General features: G+C 36.8%; 2 protein-coding genes across 4 annotated transcripts; both read right to left on the bottom strand.

The window, feature by feature from the left end:
• Window positions 1-588: 588 nt before the first annotated feature.
• Window positions 589-5,027, bottom strand: LOC105040225 (uncharacterized). Its single transcript, XM_019849588.3, has 4 exons — window positions 4,557-5,027; window positions 2,151-2,455; window positions 1,334-1,544; window positions 589-1,228 (listed from the first exon to the last, which is right to left on the bottom strand). The coding sequence occupies exons 1-4, from the start codon at window positions 4,809-4,811 to the stop codon at window positions 722-724; spliced, it is 1,278 nt and encodes a 425-aa protein (XP_019705147.1). The 5' UTR covers window positions 4,812-5,027; the 3' UTR covers window positions 589-721.
• Window positions 5,028-6,674: 1,647 nt separating this feature from the next.
• LOC105040226 (uncharacterized) lies at window positions 6,675-11,491 on the bottom strand. Of its 3 annotated transcripts, none has more exons than XM_073254952.1 (5): window positions 10,496-11,491; window positions 10,082-10,402; window positions 8,761-9,065; window positions 7,820-8,030; window positions 6,675-7,457 (listed from the first exon to the last, which is right to left on the bottom strand). In XM_073254952.1, exons 2-5 carry the CDS (start codon window positions 10,334-10,336, stop codon window positions 6,960-6,962), a joined length of 1,269 nt encoding a protein of 422 aa, XP_073111053.1. In that variant the 5' UTR covers window positions 10,337-10,402; window positions 10,496-11,491; the 3' UTR covers window positions 6,675-6,959. The 3 variants fall into 3 exon arrangements, with proteins under 3 accessions (XP_073111053.1, XP_073111054.1, XP_010914953.1); XM_073254953.1 differs by having other exon boundaries at window positions 10,082-10,371; XM_010916651.4 differs by having other exon boundaries at window positions 10,082-11,491.
• Between the last annotated feature and the right edge of the window lie 11,328 nt (window positions 11,492-22,819).

Genomic DNA, 22,819 nt, shown 5'->3' with positions numbered 1-22,819 from the left:
CAATTACTTGTGATTCAACCAAAGAATTACTTGTGATTCAACAAGAAATTTGAACTTTTGGAATCACTAGTTAAGCCAGTCCATGATACTGTGATCTAACAGAGTATTGACATTACCTACAAAAAGTTTTTAGGTTTGACATAAATAGGACCACGTTGTTAACAGGCTGGCCTGAACATACCTATTTATTAGATAGGCCAGCTTTAAATTTAGAGGTCTGACGTGTTTAATTTGGTTAAGATCATTTAGTAATCTAATCGGATTAACTTATTTATGGTCTATGAATCCATGTCTAGTTAGATTAGTGGATAACTGCAAACTTGACCTGATGTATAGTCTTAAACATCTTACACTTGCTGAGCTGTGAAAGGTACTCCCCAAATTTGTTGCACTCAGGCTTCGTCTTCTGATCCATTTAACAAATAGATGGGATTTAACTTGACAATTTTCTCTGATCTCTCTCTCTCTTCCCAACCTCACCTAATTCCTTCTCTAAAAGCAACAAAACAAAGAAAAAAAAAATCTTACCTTGATTTAACCCATCACCACTCCTTGTTCTCAGTATTTATAAATTATGACAGTTCAAGCTCCACAAATAAAAATATTTTATTGCTGTATGTCTGAAACTTTTTTCTTTTAAAAGAAGAGGAAAAATATTGGGAGACCCCAATGCTTGGTTGGCACAGCAACTTACAGTATCGTATTTAATAAAAGCATAAAACTAATTGGGAGTGGAAATAGGAGGAGCACCGTGAAAATAAGGCATGCTTCTTTGCATAAGTTGCAGGCATTCCTCTGGAGTGGCCATCTTGGGATCAAAAGTCTTCTGATCATGAAGAACTAGACCTTGTTTGAGACGTCCTAACTTCCGAGCATGTAGCACTTGCTCCGAGATCACTGGAAGCCGGATCATCTGGTATTCTTTCAGAGCTAAACCTAGATTCTCCAATCCCCACTTGTCAAGGCACTGGCCCAAAATTCCAGCATCTAGGATTGACATGTTGGTGCTTCTCAAGCCATGAGGAGTGGTTGGATGAGCTGCATCTCCAACTAATACCACATTGTCCCAAAAGAGCTGGGGAAGGGGCTCGCTGTCATATATTACATTGATGAAAGGTTCCTTCGTTTCTTTCATGACCTTGACCAATTCAGGTAGCCAGACCTTCTCCGCCTCCATATGCATCTTTTTGGTCATCTCATCACTTGCTTTCATAGTCAGTGAGTTCCCCTATAGAGCGTATCCCCATGGTTAGATTAATCACAGCAAATAAACATGTAATCCCTACCACCACACAAACTTCCAGTTTTCTGATATAGGAGAAGGATGCATCACCTTTAGCGTTGGTTCAGGTCCATTGATGTACCAAAGCCAATTCAACCTGTTGTTTTTCAGCTCATAGAGCACACAATGTGTTCCACGGGCCAAATCAAAGTACAAGCAATTCCCAAGTTCTGGATAAGCCCTGTGAATTCCAGCTATGGTATCTGAACTCTCTTTTCCTGAAAAATCTAACACTCCTCTCCATGCACAGTAGCCTGAATACCTGCATTACTAGAAAGAAAACATCATAAATGATTCTATATTGCATAGCCATTGTAACTAGCTAAGCAGACTGTGTATGATAAGTCTTGGCCCCTCCATATATTATTAAAGTAATTCAATCGCACAAGCATTTAACAATGTTTTGAGTTCTGATCGTAGATGTGGACTAAAAGTTAGGCGTCCATCATCATCACTGTAATAACTGAACAGATGGACAATATTCTCATTTTGGCTAAAGTGCATTGCAGCCTCTACATCTTATTAGCCGTTTGTCATGTGTTTGTCAGCATCATAGGCGCACTGGATTGCTGTTCCCTCTAGAAAGCAAAGATGTTGACTTGAAAAGAAGCCCTCAAAAAAATAAATGAAAAAAGAAACAAACAGCAACCCCATGCCTACATAATTTGAGGTCAGTCATATTGATGATGAAGAAACACGAGCTTGAATTTATTGCCCCTACCAAATAAACACACTATGAGGATGCTAGCATACGCACGCACTCATCACACTCTTTCCCAATTAATTCTAATATCTGCAAATAAATTGTTCAGCAGAAATGGACGTGTGGTCATGCTAGAAAGACACTGACGTCTTTTGATTCACAAACCTCAGCTTGAAATCTGGAAGGAAATGCTGGCGGATACTTGACAGGCACCCATCAGCTGCGATAAGCAAATCCCCGACAATTTCCACAACATCATTTGTTTGGATTACTATAGCTTTGGCTTTAACAGAAGACTTGTCATCTGAAATTTCAAAGGAGAGGAGCTGATGACCCCAGAGAATTATCCGAGCTGGCAAAGCCTTGAGTAAAATTGAGTGGAGATCGGTCCAGTGGGCTGCTCTGAAGTTGAAATTCTCATCTCTTGTCAGTGTCCAGCTTATCTTCTTCTCACCATCCGTTGCTCGGTTCTGTGTATAGGAGTAAAAAGTGTTAAGACCATAAGCGAGGAAGATATAATTCCCCACCCCCCCCCCCCCCCCCCCACTCAATACGAAGATGGTAAAATCATCACAATAGTGGTGCTAGAGAATGAAATCTTAAGTATATGAACGAAACAATTTGATGCTCCTCCTACAACGGCAATTAGATACAACAATTTAAATCCTACGGAATGGGGGTCACAGATTTCCACAGAATGGGTTGCTCTGTTGTCCCACCTTATCTGGCGGCCATTCTAAATTCTAATCGAGCATCCCAAAATGGGATTCCCAGTAGGTCCCCTTGTCTCCCTCTTCTACTTTCCTTTCTTTCTTTCTTTATTTGTTTTTCTTTTAACCTTCTTCCTTCCTTCTTCCCTCCATTTTTTTCTTTCCTTTTTCCTCTTACTTTTGCTCATTCCTTTCTTTCTCTTTCTCTGCCTTCCTTTCTCTATTCTTTTCTTTTCTTTTTATTTGTTTTCTTCTTTCATTAATTCCTTTCTTTCATTTTCTTATCAGTCGCTTTCTTTTGTTCTTTTTCTTCTTTCATTACTTCTTTTCTTTTTTTACTTTTCCATACATTTTATTCCTTTCTTTCTTTTCTCTTTCTTCTACTTTACTAGCACGGATGAATTTTGGAGCCCCATCCCTATCTTGCTCCAATATGGAAATCGGACATGAAGACTAGATGCCTCCGTTTAGCCAAAATTAAATGGTTCAACTTGATGTAACTTAAGCTGATTATTTTATCGTTGTAGCCGAGAAATGGACTCAACAAGAACCATTGTATCAATAGTCTCTATCTCAACGAATAGATGGTGCATATAATCTTATTCACAACCACGACTCTAAAGAACCAAGATTGTCTAGCTATTGTGAGAAAGAAGAGAAGAAGAGCAATATTATCAAAGGGTCCGTACCAGGTGGATTGAGAGGGGGAAAGCAGCGTCATCAAGGAAGCCAGGGTCATTGATCCAATAGACAAGGAGCCTCAAGATTGAGGATCGAGTACTAGCCTGGCACCAGTGGGGCTTCCAGAATGTGCAGCTCGGGATTTCTCAACTACCATAACCTGCCACCCCACAGTAACCAGGCATGGGCACATGATAGGCCTGCTATGCTCCCTCCCGCCACCATAGCTTTCGGTGCTCTCTTATTCTTCGGCGGCTCCATTGGTCGCTCCACCTATCCCTCTGACTCTCGATTTCTCTACGGCACACGCTACTAAGGTTAGACTAGACTACACAGCTAATTAAAAAAAAAGAAAAAAAAAAAGGGAAGAAACACTCCACTTCGTTCTTAATAATTACAAAAATACTACCCTATAGCCTCATCCAACCATATATTTTCTATATATATATATATATATATATATATATATATATATATATATATATATGACATGAAGCATACATGGTACACGAAAGAGCTACCTAACTACCTTGGATTATGACGCAGCGGAAAATGAAGAAAGGGCACTTCGATTGATGAAATTATACATTGAAAATTAACACACAAATGGAAGCAAACTGGATTGAAGAACTTTTTGCTTGCTGAATGAAATTCTCATGAAAAACATTTATAAGCATGTCAAAAGGCTACTCCATGCAATGTGTTGGATGTGCATATGATATCAAAAGGCTACTATTGGATGCATACATAATGTCAAAAAGGATACTCTATACAATATATTAGATGCTTATATATAACATCATCCTCTAACCTTAATTTGAGTATTAAAGCCGATAGAATTATTCTACTGGATCATACTTGAAATAGAATTCAATAATAAAAAAATATACTAAAGTTATTGTATTACAAATATAGAATCTGACTATAATACAATATTGTCCATAATGAAAAATTTATAGAAATTAGCAAAAATATCACAATAGCACTTTAAAATTCTTAGTTAAAATGACCGTCATAAAATTACTCTTATAAATTTTCTTTATATCTAGTAGCATAAAAATCTACGAAAGGAAAATCGAGTAAATCTTAGTGAAATGTTAGCTTGGAATATTTTTCTAGAAAAAAAAAAAAAAAAGAAGAAAAACTAAAGTGGATTGTGGGTGGGGAACCAACATAATACCAGGTCGATGGAGAGGGATAAGGTAATATCGCGAAGGAGATCCGTGTTGGAGATCCAACGGCCAACGATTTCCAGGGACTGGGGATCGAGTCCGAGGCCAGCACCTGTGGGGCTTCCGGACGGCGCTGCTCCGGACTTCTCGATCACCGTCAATTGCCACCCGGCGGAGATCAGGGCGTGGGCACACGATAGTCCCGCTATGCTCCCTCCCACCACCACGGCTTTCGGAGCCCCGCTTATCTTCTTCGGCTCCATCGCTCCCGCTGCCTGGATTCCTCTCTCGCTCTCTCGGCCGCACGATAAAAGGGGTCCCGGATGTATCCTTCGCGCGAAGGTAGGATTGGTGTTGTTTCGCACTGTCTACCGTCGGATCATCCATTTCGCCTTCAGATCCGTGCAGCGGGATAACGGAACGGAACGGATGGAGCCCGGACCCGACGCCCCCATTTCATCGTTTCTAATTTTTTTTTTTTTTTTTCACGTCCGACCCCAGAGGACGAAAAGGGAGGGTGGGAGAGAGGAGAAGACTCGCCGTCGTCTTCCCCGAACCCTCTTCTTCGCCGTCTTCTCCTCGCCTTCTACGCCGGACGCACTCGCGGTCTGCAGTCCCTCGAGAAGGTAAGTCTTTTAGGCTTGCCCTTCACTCTTTCTCGCTTGTCTCCAGTGACCGTCTACGCGTATATCTGTATGGGCGTACGTGGTTAAACCACTGGCCCCCTTTCACCAAGTTTAAAAAAAAAAATCGCTCCCATTCTATTTCTAACCCACTGAGACGAAGCCAAAGGAGAGTTTTATTAATGAGATCCGCTCTCTATCTTGGTGGTCTCATTTTATACCCATTTTCTTCCTATGGCTTGAGTGATCTTAGGTTTCGTATTGTTCTTGTTGTAACTTGTTATTTCGTTAAACTAGATCCTAGTTTTCTTGTACCTATCTGAGCAATTGTTTTATCAAAATCATTTTGATTTGTTGAGACGTGATGTGTCAATCTAAATGACAACACAAAGCTCGGTTCATTTGTTTATACTTGCTCTCCTTCTCTTTTCCTACCTGTCAAAACCAATCAATGGAGTTTGTATTTTATGACAATTTATTTTGAAAAATTTCTTCACGATCAAAACACTCGTTTCTCATGACATCATTATATATATACCCACAATGGTATAACATTTATTGTGATTTCTGTTTTCTTTCTTTCTTTTTTGGCTAGCTATAGCTTCTTGCAAGAAAGAAAAAAAAATCTAATATTACAGGAAGACTTTTTATTATTTCTTGAAATTTACCTTTCTTTTTTTTTGACGTACGCTCGTGTTTTCTTTCCCCAAAGCTTCCTTGAAAAGAAATAGATAAATAAATAACCTCATCACAGAACGAATAACAATCCTATACCTTTGATGTTATTCCTAATATTGGGCAACATGAGGACCGAATTAACCTCCTCTTTTTACCAACAAAAGAATTAGCGTATTCTTCTGAAAGTTATTATCTGCACTTGTACCATTGTTAACTGACATAATATCCGGTGTATTAAATAATGCATTGGTTTTCCAATTTCTTATTTTTGTAAAGCATCAGCAGCTCAATATAAAACATGCAGTCAGGACAAGTTCCGGAGAAGAAAGAACTGAGTACGTCTTTATGGGATTTTAAACAGTTTCCGTCATAGTTCTCAAAACTTGATAACCTTTTACATTTAGAGAGTCTTTATCTTAAAATATAGAAATAATCTTTCTGCATGCCAAAAAAACTGTATATATTTGATCCTTCCTGGACCATGATGCAAAGATAAGGTTGTTTCATTATGACCTAGAGGTTACAGATTTGAAATGGAAAAACAACCTCTTTGCGTATAAGGGATAAGGCTGCATACATCTAACCCTCAACCCTGCAATAGTAGGAACCTCATGCATTAGACTACTCCTTTTAGTAGTCTCTGTATCGAAGAACCTATTTAATCTCAAAATGAGCAAATAAAATCTTTGATTTGCTTCTAGATAAGATATTACAGCTTAATTTGCCTTTTCAACTGTTGGGTGAGCCTCATTTTCTTCCTAAGACGAAGCTTCCTGGCAGTACATGTTAATATAACAAATGCATATTGTAGAAAAGTACTCAACCTTTTAGTCATGCAATGCTTATGTGTGCATTTTCCTCAGATAAATGGTTAAAAATGCTTTGCAAAGACATTTTCTTAATGATGATGTTATTGTAAGGAACATGCTCACTCTATCTACCAAGCCCTCTTTAACTGAAGTCATGCATCATGGACGTAATGTGTGTCGACCATAATTTACAATCATTATGAAGAATATTTCTAACAATAACTTTAATATGAGAAGACCATGCATATACATCTAGCTACATCTGGCATCATTCAGTGCAGATCCGGATGATAGAGTAGACTCAAATAGAAGTTGGAGCGTGCTCAAAGTAAGGCATATTTCTATGTTGAAGCCTTTTACACTCATCTGGACTTGCAGTTTTTGGATCGAATGCTGTATTGTCTTGGAGAGGCAAACCTTGTTTGAGACGACCTACGAGCCGTGAGTGTAGAACTTGCTTTGTGATCACTGGATGCCGGATCGTCTGAAATTCCTGCAGAGCTGTAGCCAAGTTCTCTAGACCCCACTTTTTGAGGCAGAGCCCTAAAGTCTCGGCATCTAGAATTGACATATTAGTGCTTCTAGCACCGTTAGGAGCTACTGGGTGAGCTGCATCCCCTACCAACACCACATTGTCCCAGAAGAGTTGTGGTAGTGGGTCAGCATCATATATTACATTAATGAAAGGCTGCTTGGTTTCTTTTATCACCTTAGCCAGTTCAGGAACCCAGATCCTCTCTGCTTCTTCAAACATCTTCTGAACCATGTCATTGCTAGCTTTCAAAGTCATTGATTTTTCCTGCAGAATAGTTTCTAGCAGTTAGGCCCACTCAAAGCACAGAATCACATGAATTATGTAAAAACTGGGGATACCATATAATACTGTTAGTTAAACAACACTATCTGAAATATATCAGCTCTGACAGATGGGAAAATCTTTTCAGTTGAATTATTCAACTACCATGATCTGAATTCTTTCTCACATTCAGTGATAACTTATGAGATCAAGGAAACCGGTTTAGCAAATTATTGAGATAGCGGTGTATGTTCTGACTCGGTTGTCTTCTAGATATAGAATGCACCAATACTATCTCATAAAGTTTATTATCATCACTACTGGAAATGATATCATCTGTTTGATCAGAAACATAGGTACATCACCTTAGTTTCTGGTTCCGGCACATTAACAAACCAAATCCAATTCAGCCTCCTGTTCCTGAGCTCATAGAATCCACAGTGTGTTCTATCGGCCAGATCAAAGTATAGACAATGCCCTAGTTCTGGATATGCCCTGCGAATTCCGACCATGGTATCTGAATTCTCTTCTCCTGAAAAATCTAGTACCCCTCTCCATCCAATATAGCCTGAATACCTGTATCATTTTGAGAATATGATAATACATACAATGTGAGAAATTTGCAGACTTTGTAACTTCAAGAAAAAAAAGGATAAATATGGTGTTCTAAGTATATAAAGTGATGGTGCTTCAATAGTTTTGAGAGCTTTTTCCTTCCCTGTATTACAGAGAAGTAAGAAAATTCATTTGGACAAATATATTTTTTGTTTAATTTCTATCTAAAATTCTAGTGCAGAAGTTTAGTATAGAAGCATAGAAGGTTTTGATCCTCTAGAATATTACATATGAATGAATGCAATCATCTTACTAAAGGAGCTAGAGAAAATTCTTTCCAGCTTTTATACTTCTTGATTGCAATTTTTTCCCTGCTATTATTGGAGCACTCTTTGCTGCTTTTTATCTGAACAAGATACAGTTCAGTACAATCAGAAATGTTGATCCACTGCTCTTGACTACGTGTCACACAATCCACTGTTCGACTACACATAAAAAGCAAAGAATACTAGAAATGGTTGCATTGTTAGCTTTCACAAGTCGGTATCAAGGCTTTTAATGTTTTCTTTATCCTTTCAAACTTGGGTGATCGGGCGCTAGGATGCTGCCGTAAGCCTGTAACCATTTCCAACAGCTAGTTGCAATCAACTATAATTTAGGATGCTGCTGTAAGCCTGTAACCATTTCCAACAGCTAGTTGCAATCAACTATAATTCATGATACATAATATGCTATTGATAAATGCACAAACCTCAAATTAAAATTAGGAAGGAAATGCTGACGGATTGTGGACAAGCACCCATCAGCTGCAACGAGCAAGTCCCCTACAATTTCCACGATCTCGTCGGTTTGGAGGATTCTGGATTTGGTTAGAACAGAAGACTTGTCATTGGAAATTTGGAAGGAGAGGAATTGGTGACCCCAGAGAACTATTCCAGGTGGCAATGCCTTGTATATGACCGAATGCAGATCTGCCCAATGGGCCGCTCTGAAATTACAGCTCTCATCTCTTGCTAGTGTCCAACTCATCTTCTTCGCACTGTCGATTGCTTGGTTCTGTTTCCAGAGGCAGGCTCACAGAAGAAATAAAAAAGTGTCTTTTCGTTTTTGATGAACATAAACAAAAAGATTTTTGGCAGGTTCACAGAAGAAATAAAAAAGTGTCTTTTCTTTTTTGATGAACATAAACAAAAAGATTTTTGTGCGGGTGTCCAGAGTTCACAATAAGTAGCGTGCCCCAAAGGGACAGCTAGAAATCCTTTTTTTCGGTCGAAGCCTCTGAATCCACATAGAAAAGTATACTAAAATCTACAAGTATGGTATTTTTGTTTAGTAACTACAACTATGGTATTTATTTGCCGCCAGTTTTAACTCATCACTAGCACCATATAAAAGCCTCGATATGATGTAAAATCTTTTACTTTCCCGGAAACCCAGACCTCTTTCCAGAAATATACTTATTTTTAAAATATATCTATTTTTAAATAAAATTTTAAAAGCCTTGTTCTCAACCAAAAAAAAAAAAAAAAAAGACACCGTAGAATCTTCACGCTAGCTCTAATCTGTCCGGCCTTTTTAATTATCTAATTAACTTGTAGCCTTAGCTAACCGTTCTGGATCAGGCCATCCATCACAAATTAGTTTACTCCAGTAAGTCATCGCCGACCTCACATTGTTGATACCCTACTGCCTCAATCATTAAAATAAAAAGAATTCAATTTAATTTCAACAGCATTTCAAACTCAACATTCTGTTCTAATCTCATAAGAACACCGAAGATTAATATACAACTCCCAAAGTTTTCTTTTTTCTTTGGATAGGAAAATAATTTTGTAGTTCGGAAATTCTGCTCCAAAAAGCCACAATAGCATTTTAAAGTTTCCTAGTTAAAATAACTATCCTGAAATTATTCTTATAAATTTTGTTCATATTCAGCAACATAAAAACGTTGGACCGGAAAATCAAGGTTGTCCGATAAATATTATTGGAATGTTATCTTGGAATATTTTTTCAAAAGATAAAAAGGAAAAAAAAAAACTAAAATGGATCGTGGGTGGGGAATCGCATGATACCAGGTCAATGGTGAGGGGTAAGGTAATGTCGCGGAGGAGGTCCGGGTTGGAGATCCAACGGCCGACGATTTCCAGGGACTGGGGATCGAGACCGAGGCCCGCCCCCGTGGGGCTTCCGGACGGCGCTGCTCCCGACTTCTCGATCACCGTCACTTGCCACCCGGCGGAGATCAGGGCGTGGGCACACGATAGTCCCGCTATGCTCCCTCCCACCACCACGGCTTTCGGAGCTCTCCTCATTTTCTCCGGCTCCATCGCTCTCTACTCCGTGGGCTGACCGGATTCGCCCTCTCTCGGACACAGTTACAAGCGGATTAGTCGCTGCATAGGTTATCACGAAAAACTCCAGCAGACTTTGCAAATTGACACGTAAATCCAATGCCGTTATTATATTCTCGCGTATTTCCTACGTACCAGAGAGACGCGTAATATACGCGTATATTTATACTGGCGCGACCGCAGAGAAGCCGGGTTCATTAGGTATACTGTGTCTCCCGCCGTGCCCTGTTCGAGTCGTGTGTGTTCTTGGTGGACTCCTGGCTCCCCCATCGATCTGTTAAGCAACCCTAACCATGGAGCCCCCCACCCACTTCCTCTCGTTCTTTCTCTCCTGGCAACGAGGGCGTTGGTGGAGGTCGTTTCTTTTCTAGAGGGATCTGATCTGTTGGGAGAGGACAATTCCACGACCCATGGGAAGATCAATAAGGCATCATGAGGGATTCTTGAGGTAATCCTCTCTTTCTGCTCCTTCATCATCTCTGATTGGCTCTGTTTCTTTCCCCCCTTTGATTAAATTGGGATTTTAGGACAGGTTGTTGTTCTTGGCTAGGTTTCGTCACAATCTCCTTTTGTTGGCATTGTTGTGATTGGAAGTGTATAGGATCTATTTTGGTGCCAATTCTTTCTTGCGTGAGCGAGAAGACTGATTCAAGAGCATGGAAGCGTCGGTACGGATCACGGCCACGGCTCTTCCCGTCCATAAGGAGCTGAAAGCCCTAGGTTTCTTTTCCTTTTTTCCCCTCCCCTTCTTTTATCTGAGGACAGGAAGGCCCATCAGAATATCCTTTTGTTGCGATGATGAGACTCGACAATCTTACGGGGCAAAAAAATGAAAAGAAAAGAAAAAGAAAAAAAAGGTGAAGAAGACGATGAGGAGGAGGGATGAGAGATGCATTAGGAGGCAAGGGGAGGAGTTACAGGTATATGGAGAAAGGTTAAAGGCGGAAGAAGCTGAATTCTCTGGAAAGCCTGCAAAACCGCAACTTTTCGATGATCCTTCGGCACAGAGACCCGCTCCAATGTCTCTGACTAGATAGCGTGCGGTGGTTTCAATCTCGCCGTACTTTCCGCAGGACAATGGCGGCACTGAAAGCCTTCCTACGCCGAAGCCATCTATGCGTTTGTCGATTCGCCCCCTTTCACGAAATTAAAAAACAAAAACATTCGCCCTGTCCTATTTCTAACCCGCCGAGCCGCAGCCAAGGGAGAGTTTCAATGCGACGGGCTCTCTACCCAGAGTTACGGGCGTGTTTGGTCTACGAACAAAATTTAAAATTAAATAAAAATTAAAATAATTTAAAATTAAAATTAAAATAATAAATTTTTGAAAGTATTTGTTTCACGATCGAAATCAAAATTAAAATAAAAATTTAAATTTATAAAAAAAAATAAAGATTGAATTTTATATAAAAAATATTTGGTTAGAGAGAATGGAGGTCTGGAATCAGAATGGATGATTTTCATTCCAACTGTTTAGTTAGGAGGAGTTTTATTTCGATTCTAATTCTAGAATGGAATGGAAATTGATCAATCTATATAGAACTCAAGGAGTGTTTGGTTCACAATCGGAATCAGAATGAGAATGGAAATCAAAATGGCTTGGAATCGGAATAGGAATGGCCAAATCCCTCGAAGCGTTTGGTTCGTGATCGGAATCAGAATTGAAATGAAAATTTGAATCCATAGAGGAGTGTAGGGATTGAGTTTTATATAGATTGAGTCATTCTCATACCACCTTGGAATCGAAATCGGAACGGGACTCCTTCCAACCAAATGGTTGGAATGGGAGTCACCCATTCCGATTTCGATTCCAGATCTCCACTCCCTCCAACCAAACATCCCCTCAATCTCTACTTTCCTCTATAGATTCAATTTTTCATTCTAATTTCGATTCCGATCACGAACCAAACGCTTCGGAAGATTTGACCATTCCAATTCTAATTCTAAGCCATTCCGATTTTTATTCCCATTTTGATTCCGGTTACGAACCAAACACCTCCATAGATTGGGTCATTTTCATTCCATCTCGAAATCAGAATTGAAATATAACTCATCCTAATCAAATGGTTGAAATGAAAGTCATCCATTTCGATTATGATTTCAGACTCCCATTTTTCCCAACCAAGCACTCTCTAGGTGGTCTCATTCTATACCCGTTTCTTCCTATGAGTTATCTTAAGAGTTTCATAATTGTTCTTGTTGTAACTTATTATTTTCCTAGATTTTTTGTGATTTACTTATTTGAGCAATTGCTCCATCCAAATCATTTTGATTTGTTGACATGTGATGTGTAAATCTAAATAACAAGGTTCATATGTCTATGCATTCTTTCCTTCCCCTGGGCCAAAACCAATCACTGGAGTTCGTATTTTGTGATAATTTATTTTGAAAATTTTCTTAACCATCAAATATATATATATATGTATATGTATGTATGTATGTATATATGTGTGTATGTGTGTGTATATATATATCCATGATGGCACAACATCTATTGTGATTCCTGTTTTCTTTCTTTCTTTTTGGTTTTTTTGGCTAGCAATAGATTCCTGCAAGAAAGCAAAAAAAAAAACAAATTTACGAGGAAGACTTTTTATTATTCCTTGAAATTTATCTTTATTTGATTTGAGTTATGTTTGTGTTTTCTATCTCCAAAATTTTCTTAAAAAAAAAATCTAATATATATAATATAAAACAGAGGCCTCTCAATGAAGAAGCCTCCATGTGACACATGGAGTATTAAGAAAAAAATACATGGAGTTCGTCTCCTCCTCCGTGTTCGATCAGGAGAGCAGGGGTTTCTTTGTCGGATGAGATATCCTCCGTGTTCGATCAGGAGAGTAGGAGTTTTTAGAAAAACACACGTGGAGTTCGTCTCCTTCTCTCTGTTCGATCAGAAGAGCAGGAGTTTTTTTACCGGATGAGATCTCCTACGTGTTCGATTAGGAGAGCAGGAGTTTTTTTGCCGAACGAGATCTCAGATTGGAGGGTTAAAAGAAGCGAGATCTCAGATTGGAGGGTTAAAGGTTAAAGGAGGAGGAAGACTCCCGGCTAGGAAAATAGATCTAGGATCCGGATCTATAAAAGGTTGTTTAACCCTCTTCGCCACTCTGCTTTGCTCCAAAATCCCGTCCATCGCTGGCAACGTAACCCTCCTTGCCACTCTACTCTACTCCAAAACCCCGTCCATCATCGGCGACGTTCCTTTGATTATTTTGGACACCGAATTTGAGGTAATAGACTATTCCTTCTCTTCTTTCTTCCTTTATTTTTTATTTTTTTTCTTTTTTCTCTATTCTTCCGAGAGGTAGGGGTGTCCTGGTAGGAGGCAAGGTGGGTCTTTCGAAAAAGAGAGAGAAATGGGAAGGAGAAATAAGTTTAGGAGAATGGTGAGTTCTTTCTTCCTCTATTTTTTTTTTTTTTTTTTATTAAGGACCAAGAGAGGAGGATTTGGTTCAAAGAGGGATTATATTTTTCGCCATATCTGAGTTTAGTAGGAGACTAGAGCTGTGATTTACGAATAACGGCTGGAATTAGAAGTCTTGAAGGCCTCCATTGGCGAGATTTAAGGCTGAGAGAGAGAACGGTGGAGTTGGAGACCGGAGGAAGTACATACTCAATAAATCTTGGACACTCTTCATCGTCGGAGATAGAATCAATCGAAGACCATGGATGCCTCGCCAAAATCTTAATCGGAGAACGGACAACCGTCGGATGGGGCTAGGGTTTAAAAGATCGAGGAAGGTGAAGGCGCCAGTGCCGCTGAAGAAGGATGACTGCAGGGAGAAGAAGGACAAGGGTGTCAACATGAAGGACAAGGATCGCAAGAAGGAGACTGTCGGACTGCATGGAGAGGCAAGAGAGGAGAGGGAGGTGGAGGGGTTGGAGAGGCGGGGCGGCGGCTGTGGCGAAGGAGATCTGTGGAGGCGCAGCAGTTGAGGATCAGTGCATGGGCGAGTGAAGAGACGAGAAGCTCAGAAAGGAGAGAGGTCTTTGGCGGTAGGGTGGGGAAAGGGCTTTTGTTTGTTGGGCCGGGTGGAAAGTCGGTGAAATATGGGTCATTAAACAGCAGGCTGATAGAAATCATATCAATTCTTAGGTGATGAGCCCAGGGGGTACAAGTTGCTGATGCATACTTTAATGTGGAGGAAGGGAAGAGATATCATGATGACCATGAACATGATACCAGATCCATATTGGGAGACTTGCACTAGACTGTTCCATCTTTTTGGCCATATATATATATATATATATAGCGCAGGGGTTTCTTGGATGGAGGTCGAAGATTTTTTCTGGGAACAACTGGCTTCCCCCTTCTATAATCTCCTACAAATCCTCGGGCCCATCGGTCTAGCCTTTATCTACCTAGACCCCAACCGAACCCTGTAGGAAGGACAAATAAAATTACATATTTTTATTCTATTTAATCCATGTTTTCTATAAATAGTTTGTGAAATTTTTTCTAAACTTAGTTATTTTTATTTGAAACCACACGGTATCCACATGTTAAACGGAGGTTTCTCTGTTGAGAAGCCTCCATTTCTCTGTAGTATTTAAATTTTTTTTGACTATTATTGATAATTTTTTTAGATATTATCTTATTTTATATTAATTATTATTATAATTATCTTTTTAATTTTATAGTATAGTGAATAATTTTATTGTCTTATTCTTGATATAATTTGTATAGATATGATTGATTGTTATTATAATTATCTTTTTAATTTTATAGTATAGTGAATAACTTCATTGTTTTATTCTTGGTATGGTTTGTATAGATATGATTGTTAATAATAATTTTTTAAATTATATGATATTTGAAGTGATTAGGTTAGTAACTCGTATATTTTATGATGAATAATTTTATTATTTTATTATTGATAATCTTTTTAGGTATTGTCAAGTTGTCTTTGCAATGCTCTACCAGCTGTTAAGCATTATTAGTATTTGTTAGTAACTCATGTATTTTATTATTGATAATTTTTTTAGATAATGTCTTATTTTATATTGATTGTTATTATAATTATCTTTTTAATTCTATAGTATAGTGAATAACTTCATTATCTTATTCTTGATATGATTTGTATAGATATGTTATTAATAATTATTTTTTAGATTTGAAAATGATAAATATTTCTACTATTCCTATAGCAGTAATGCATTCATCTCAATATCCAAGATTAAAAATATATTTTCAGTGATTTAGACATAACAAATACTCTTGCTATTCTCACAGCAGTTATAGATTCATCTCGATATGTAAGACTTAGAAGACAGCTAATATTGTCAAAGAAAAAAATAGATATCTTAATATTATTAGAACACAATCGAAAACTTCTATTGATATAGGTAATACTTTATAGAGACATATTTTCTAACATATCAGAGATTTGAAAATTATAATATTATTATGGATGTTATCTTTTTCAGCTATAAATTTTATCCAAAGAAATATGAGATAGAAATTTTGTAGTCTTAAAGATTTAGCTAGAATTTTTGATCTAAGACCAGCGCCTGTACTTAATCCTTTGATTGAAAATTTTAGTATTATTTTTTTCTTTTTTTTATTATTATATTCCAACAATTATATGTAATTTTTTTAAGTTAAATCTTACATTACATTTTAAGAAGATTTACTCAATCTTGAGATTTTGGTCGGCCTAACTGTGTATGTGAACAATATGGTGCTATTATGTGGTATGAAGAGAGAATAGTGAAATCAAAAAAAACCTTCAAATCCTTAATTCTCTCTATATTATTCAGATGGTAGAGTAAAGCTACAACTTTTCAAAAATATACCTCAGGTGCTCAATGAACTACTTGCTTATAATGGTTGCTGAAAGTCAGCAAGATTTCAAAAAAATATAAGAATATATAATTCTATTTTTTTCTTTACTTCGATGGGAGAAAATATTGATAACTCTATTAATTGTGGTTCAGGCCCTTATATTTTTCATCTGAATAGTCAAAACCATCATAACATTAGGTCATTATTACCTATTGAGGGCAACAAACCTAAATTTACTTAATTATACATTTATGACACTGATAATAAAATTTCTAACAGAGTTAGTCATTTAAGCATGAATAATGCATCAAATTCTCTAGATCTTGATATCGTCGAAGATTTGATGCAAATGTTGGACAGCTACAATCCTTTAGTCCGAGCTTTCCAAATGGCACGTGATAGATTTCAAGAATCTGATATTGCTAAGGTCAGACTTCGACTTTTGAGTGATAAAAATAGGAATACAAGATAATATAATAGCTTTTCTTATTCTGAGGTTGCTGTGCTAATTGTTAGTGATTTTAATATGCATTTTTCTGGCCATGATATTATTATTGAACATCAAACTAATGGTTTACATCGTATCAGTGAACTACATCCTAGTTTTATAGCAATGCAATATCCATTATTTTTTTCATATGTTGAGGTTGGTTTCCATACTGAAATTATAAGAAGAAGTATTGTTGGAAAACAATAACAAAAATGTTAAAATATGAGTATAAGAGAATTTTATGCTTATCGATTGCATTATTGAACATCTAAAGGTCATATATTATTATGGAGAGACAGACTATTTCAGTAATATATTGTTGATTGCTATACTTGTGTTGAAGAGAGCCATCTTTGTTAAGTCATAAAGAACTAATCTCAGGTACGATCAGAATTATACTGTGGGTTAAAAAATGCTATTCTTAAAGGTGATACAAGAGCTTCATCAATTGGTAAACATATTGTATTGCCCTCCTCATTTACTGATGGTCCTAGATATTTTATGCAGAGTTATCAAGATACTATAACAATTTATCAATGGATAAGTTATCCTGATCTATTTATCACATTTACTTGCAATCCTAAATGACCCATGATTAGTTATTTTTTAAATAATATATCAGGCCAACAGCCTTCTGAACATCCTGATATCATTTCACGGGTCTTCAAAATAAAATTAGATGGACTTCTTCATGATCTGAAGCATGAGGAAATATTTGAGAGAGTTGTAGTAGGTTTATATTATTTCCTATTTTCTATCAATTTTTTATTATATTTTTGTTATTATATTATTAATTCTCTAATTTTATAAATATGATTTTATTTATGTTCTTTTATATAGTTGTATATTCCATTGAGTTTCAAAAGAGAGGGCTTCCACATGCTCATATTCTTCTATTCCTTCATGATAATGATAAATGTCCTTCTGCTATGGATATAGATCGTATCATCAGTACAGAAATTCCTGATGATAAGAATAATCCAATTACTTTTGAAGCTGTCTAGCAGTTTATGATTTATGGCCCTTGTGGGGTTGTCAATCCTTTTTCTCCTTGCATGATGAATAACAAATGCACAAAATACTTTTCAAAGAAGTTTAATGAAACAACTATGGTTGATAGTGATGGTTTTTCAGTATATCCATGAAAGAATGACATTAGAGTAGTCGAAAAAAATAAAATATTATTTAATAATCATTATATCTTTCCTTATAATGTCGAGTTATTGATAAAGTATCAAGCTCATATTAATGTTGAATGGTGTAATCATTCTCAATCAATTAAATATCTATTCAAGTACGTCAATAAAAGCTTAGATCGAGCAACTATAATCTTAAAAAAAAAATTAGAGATGATTCTAATATGAATAACGATGATCATAGACCAGTTGTGGATGAGATTAAGTAATTTTTAAATTGCCGCTACATTTCAGCTTCAGAAGTATGTTGGAGAATATTTGATTTTAGTATTAATTATCATGAGCTCGGTATTAAGAGACTTAGTTTTCATCTTTCTGATCAACAGTCCATTATTTTTTATGACTCTGCTAGTTTACTTGACGTAATAAATCAACTTCAAATTGAAGATACCATGTTCACAGAGTAGATGAAGATGAATCAAAAATATGAGGATGCACGGACACTAACTTATATCGAATTTTTAATTTATTGGATATGGCATAGTAATGTGAAGGAATGGAGACGAAGATTATTTGGAAGATGTATTGGAAGAATATATTATGCACATTCTGCAAGTGGTGAGAGATTTTATCTACGAATGCTATTGAACATTGTAAAAGGGTCTGCATGTTATGAGGATATTCGTACTGTAAATAGTATCACATATCTAAATTTTAAGGATGCATGTTATGCTCTTAGTTTGTTAAATTTGAATAAGGAATGGAATAAATATTTGACGGAAGCTGGTTGTTGGGCAATAGGTCTACAAATGAGAGTTCTATTTGTTACAATGCTTTTATATTGTCAGGTATCGGATCCACTACAACTTTGAAAAAATAATTAAAAATTAGTTTCTGAGGATATTGTATATAAGCAAAGACAAGTTCTTTAATTTTATCGATTGCAATTGTTAAAATCACAGATAAAAAATTATGCTCTTTATGAAATTGAATAGCTATTAATTAAAGGTGGTAGATCTTTGAAAGACTTTTCTTAATTACCTTTGCCAGATGTAAGTCTTCTTGATCAGAGATAAAATTGCTTAATTCAAGAAGAATTATCTTATAATATTGAAGAAGTTATAGAAAAACATAGAAAATTATTTACTAGTCTTAACACTGAACAGTTGGTTGTCTACAAAACTGTTATGGGAGCAATCTCGGCTAATAGTGGCGGTTTATTTTTATTTATGGACATGGTGGTACCAAAAAAAATTTATATTTATAAGACTATTCTAGCTGCAGTTAGAGCTGAAGAAAAAATTACATTAGCTGTTGCATCTTCAGACATTGCTGCTGTTGGTGCAGAATTCCGCTGACGTCGGAGAAGCTGGAGTCGAGGAGATCGCGGCCGCCACCGAGACCTGTAAGGAAAGTCTAAACCGGAGTTGGGGGTGCTCTGGTAAGACCCTCCGATGCTCAAGTTAGTACTCTGCCTCAACAGAAATGGAGCACTCGAATAGAATTTTAGCAGAGTTTCGAGATAGAGTTTTTAGCTTAGAGAAGAACATATCTAGGGGTCTCTTTTATAGACGGGAGAGCGTAACTGATTGACAGTGATGTCCGTAACTGCCTGGTAGTGGGCCGTTCGGGATCATGTGGAGTTTGTTACGGAGAGTAGTGGTGTCAGCGGGTCGTTCGGGGCCATGTGGAGTTTGTTATGGAGAGTGGAGTGATGTCCGTTGTCGCAACTTGTCAGAGAGTGATAGGGCCACGTGGAGTTTGTTACAAAGAGTGGAGTGATGTCTGTTGTCGTGACTTGCCAGAGAGTTCAGATCGGACGGCTGAAGCTCGGTTGGGACGTCTGGTGGAGTGGAATAGCTCTCTGTCTCAGCAATCTGAGAGAAGCTCGAATGTTTTCGAGGCTGCTGACGGGCTGTTGTTGGGTGCCTTAGACGTTGATGCTGTAGATCGAAGTCATCTGCTGTAGAAGCTTGGGCGGAAACTTTCTGTTGGAGAAGTCCGGTAGGAGTCCGATCGCTAGAGAAGTCCGTCTAGAATTTATCTAATGTAGAAGCTCGTCTAAAAACTGTCCGCTGGAGAGGTCCGGTTTCATGAGGAATCCAGCAGAAGATCGATCGATAGTGGAGTTCGAAAGACATTGTGGAAGTTCGTCCGCTGAAGGAGTCTTGAGGACACTGTGGAAGATCGACCACTGGAGGAGTCTAGAATTTAATCTGTTGTAGAAATTCGGATGAAGACCGATTGCCGTGGAAGCTCGGATAGAGACTTCTTATTGTAGAAGCTCGGATGAAGTCCGTCCGCAATACAAGTTCGGAGTAGAGATCCGGCTGGTGGAGCTCGTCCGTTGTAGAAGTTCGTCTGGGATCCATCCGCTGTAGAAGTTTGGATGGAGTCCGGCTCTTGTAGGAGCTCGGATGAAATTTGGAAGATGGTCGACCATCGTAAAAACTTGGATGGAGTCTGGTTACTGTAGAAGTTCTGCTGCTGGAGAAGCTCGGTCATTGACGAAGTCCGGAAGAAGTTCGGAGTAAAGTCGATCGTGGCTGGAAGAAGTCTGGAAGAGATTCAGAGAGTAGTCGATCACTGTAGAACATCGACTGATAGTGAAGCCCAGAGAGTATTTGGAGCAGTCCGATAGATGAATGGAAGAACTCATTATTGGAGAAGTTCGGATGGTACGATAGGAGTTCGTCCGTTGGAGAAATCTGGAGGACACTATGGAAGGTCGACTACTGGAGGAGTCCAAATGGTACTGTGGAAGCTCGGACGGTCTGGGAGGTTCAGAAAGACACTGCACAAGGTCGGAAGTCGGAAGAGCCCTGGGAGGGTCGGCCTCTTACGAACTTCGACTGGGGTTATTTTATACCCAACAGCTGCTTTACTTCTACCTGATGGGAGAACTGTACATTCAAAATTTCATATTCTGATATTTATCAATAAGAATTCAGTTTGTGAGATTAAATTCGATAGTCATATCGCAGAATTAATCATAAGTGCAAGAATTACTATCTGGGATGAAGCTCCAATGGCTCACAGATATTGTTTCGAAGCTGTGGATAGAAGTTTAAGAGATATTTTACGGCATGTAGATCTTGAGAATATTTAAACTTTTTGAAGAGAAGGTAGTACTTCTTGGTAGAGATTTTAGACAGATTCTGCCTCTTGTTTCTAAAAATCGAAGAGAAGATATTGTTCGAGCTTCCATTAATAGATCATATTTATGGAACCATTATCATGTATTCAAATTGCAAACTAATATGAGATTGGTGAATGGTGAAAATTCTATCACAAATGCTCAAGATATTTTTCAGTTCAGTAATTGGTACTAAAAATTAGCAATGACGATATTGGTGATGGAGATAGGGACTACTTGATTGAATTTTTATCGGATTTTATCATCATACCATAGAATGATGCACATAATGATATAATACAGAGTATTTATTCTGATTTGAGTTCAAAATTACTTGATAGAGAGTATTTACATGAGAGAGCTATTTTTACACCTATAAATAAAATTATTGATGTACTAAATAAAAGAATAATTTTTTCAATGTCTGCAGAAGAAGTTGTTTACTTAAGTGTTGATTCAATTTGCAAGATATCATCTAACTGTGCAGAAAAAGATCTCTTATATCCTATCGAGTTTCTTAATTTTTTAAAATTTTTTGCATTTTCAAATCATGAGTTAAAGTTAAAAATAAGGATACTAGTGATATACTAAAAAATTTGAATCAAAGTGCTGGTCTTTGTAATGATACTAGATTGGTAATAACAAAATTATTTTCTAAGATTATAGAAGCTGAAGTTATCGACGGAAGTAACATTGGTGGTTGTGTATTTATTCTGAGAGTGATCTTTTCTTCAACTGAATCTAAATGACATTTCGTATTGAAGCGAAGATAATTTTTTCTTTCTGTGTGTTTCACCATGACTATTAATAAGAGTCAAGGGCAATCACTAAAACAAGTTGGAATATATTTATCAAGACCTATATTTACTCATGGACAGCTATACGTTGCACTATCTAGAGTAACTAGCAAAGATGGTTTAAAGGTATTAATAAATAACGGTGAGTATTTTAATGATTATTGTTCAATGAAGAATATTATTTATAAAGAGATTTTTTCAAATGTATCTACTCCTCTTAATATACAAGGTTTGTAATTATATGTTAATATTTCTATCTCGATTTCATATTTATTTTAATTATTTTATGAATATTAATATATATTTATTACAGGTTCTTGATTAACTACAAGATGTAGTGTAATTTATTAAGCGATTTAATAAATAAGAGAGACAACTGGAAGATAAAAGTTAGAATTGACAGAATATGGGATTTAATTAACATAAACAACAATGATCTTATAAGTTTGGACATGCTTATTATTAATGAAGAGGTACCTTTCTTTCTATTTTCAAATATTTTTTACTCTTGCATTCATTAATATTTTTTTATAATAATTATTAATACTTTATTTTTTGATTTGTTGGTTTGTTAGGGTAACCATATGCATGCTATAATCAAGAAAAATATTATACAAAAACTTCGTATGCTTATTGAAGAAGGCCATATATATTTGATTACTAATCTCAAAGTTATACACACTAATAGAATGTATCGTCTAATAAAGAATGATAAGAAGATCCTTTTTCTGCTAACCACAAAATTGAAAAAAATATTGGAAGATGATATATGTCCACCTCTGTACAAATTCTATTTCGTAAATTATGATGAAATGGTGAATCTAATTGATAATCATATCTATTTTAGTGGTAAGAACAAAAGTTATACATGTATCTTATTTAATCTTTTGATTATTTTATTAAACTAATAAATACTTTTTATGTCTGTATTTTGCAGATGTTATTAAAAAATTGATTACCGTTAGACCTTTGGAGAATGTTTATGCTCAGAACTCTAATGTTAAAAGAAGAAATTTGGAGCTATTAATACTTGAGTATGCATTTTGCTTAACATATACTATATAATTTATATAGAAATATATTATTTATCTTTCTAATTCAATCAATGTTAT

The sequence above is a fragment of the Elaeis guineensis genome, chromosome 3 (genome assembly GCF_000442705.2).
Source record: "Elaeis guineensis isolate ETL-2024a chromosome 3, EG11, whole genome shotgun sequence".
In the NCBI taxonomy this organism is placed as follows: Eukaryota; Viridiplantae; Streptophyta; class Magnoliopsida; order Arecales; family Arecaceae; genus Elaeis; species Elaeis guineensis.
The sequence above is the reverse complement of the archived record's forward strand: the minus strand, read 5'-3'. Positions and strand labels throughout refer to the sequence as shown.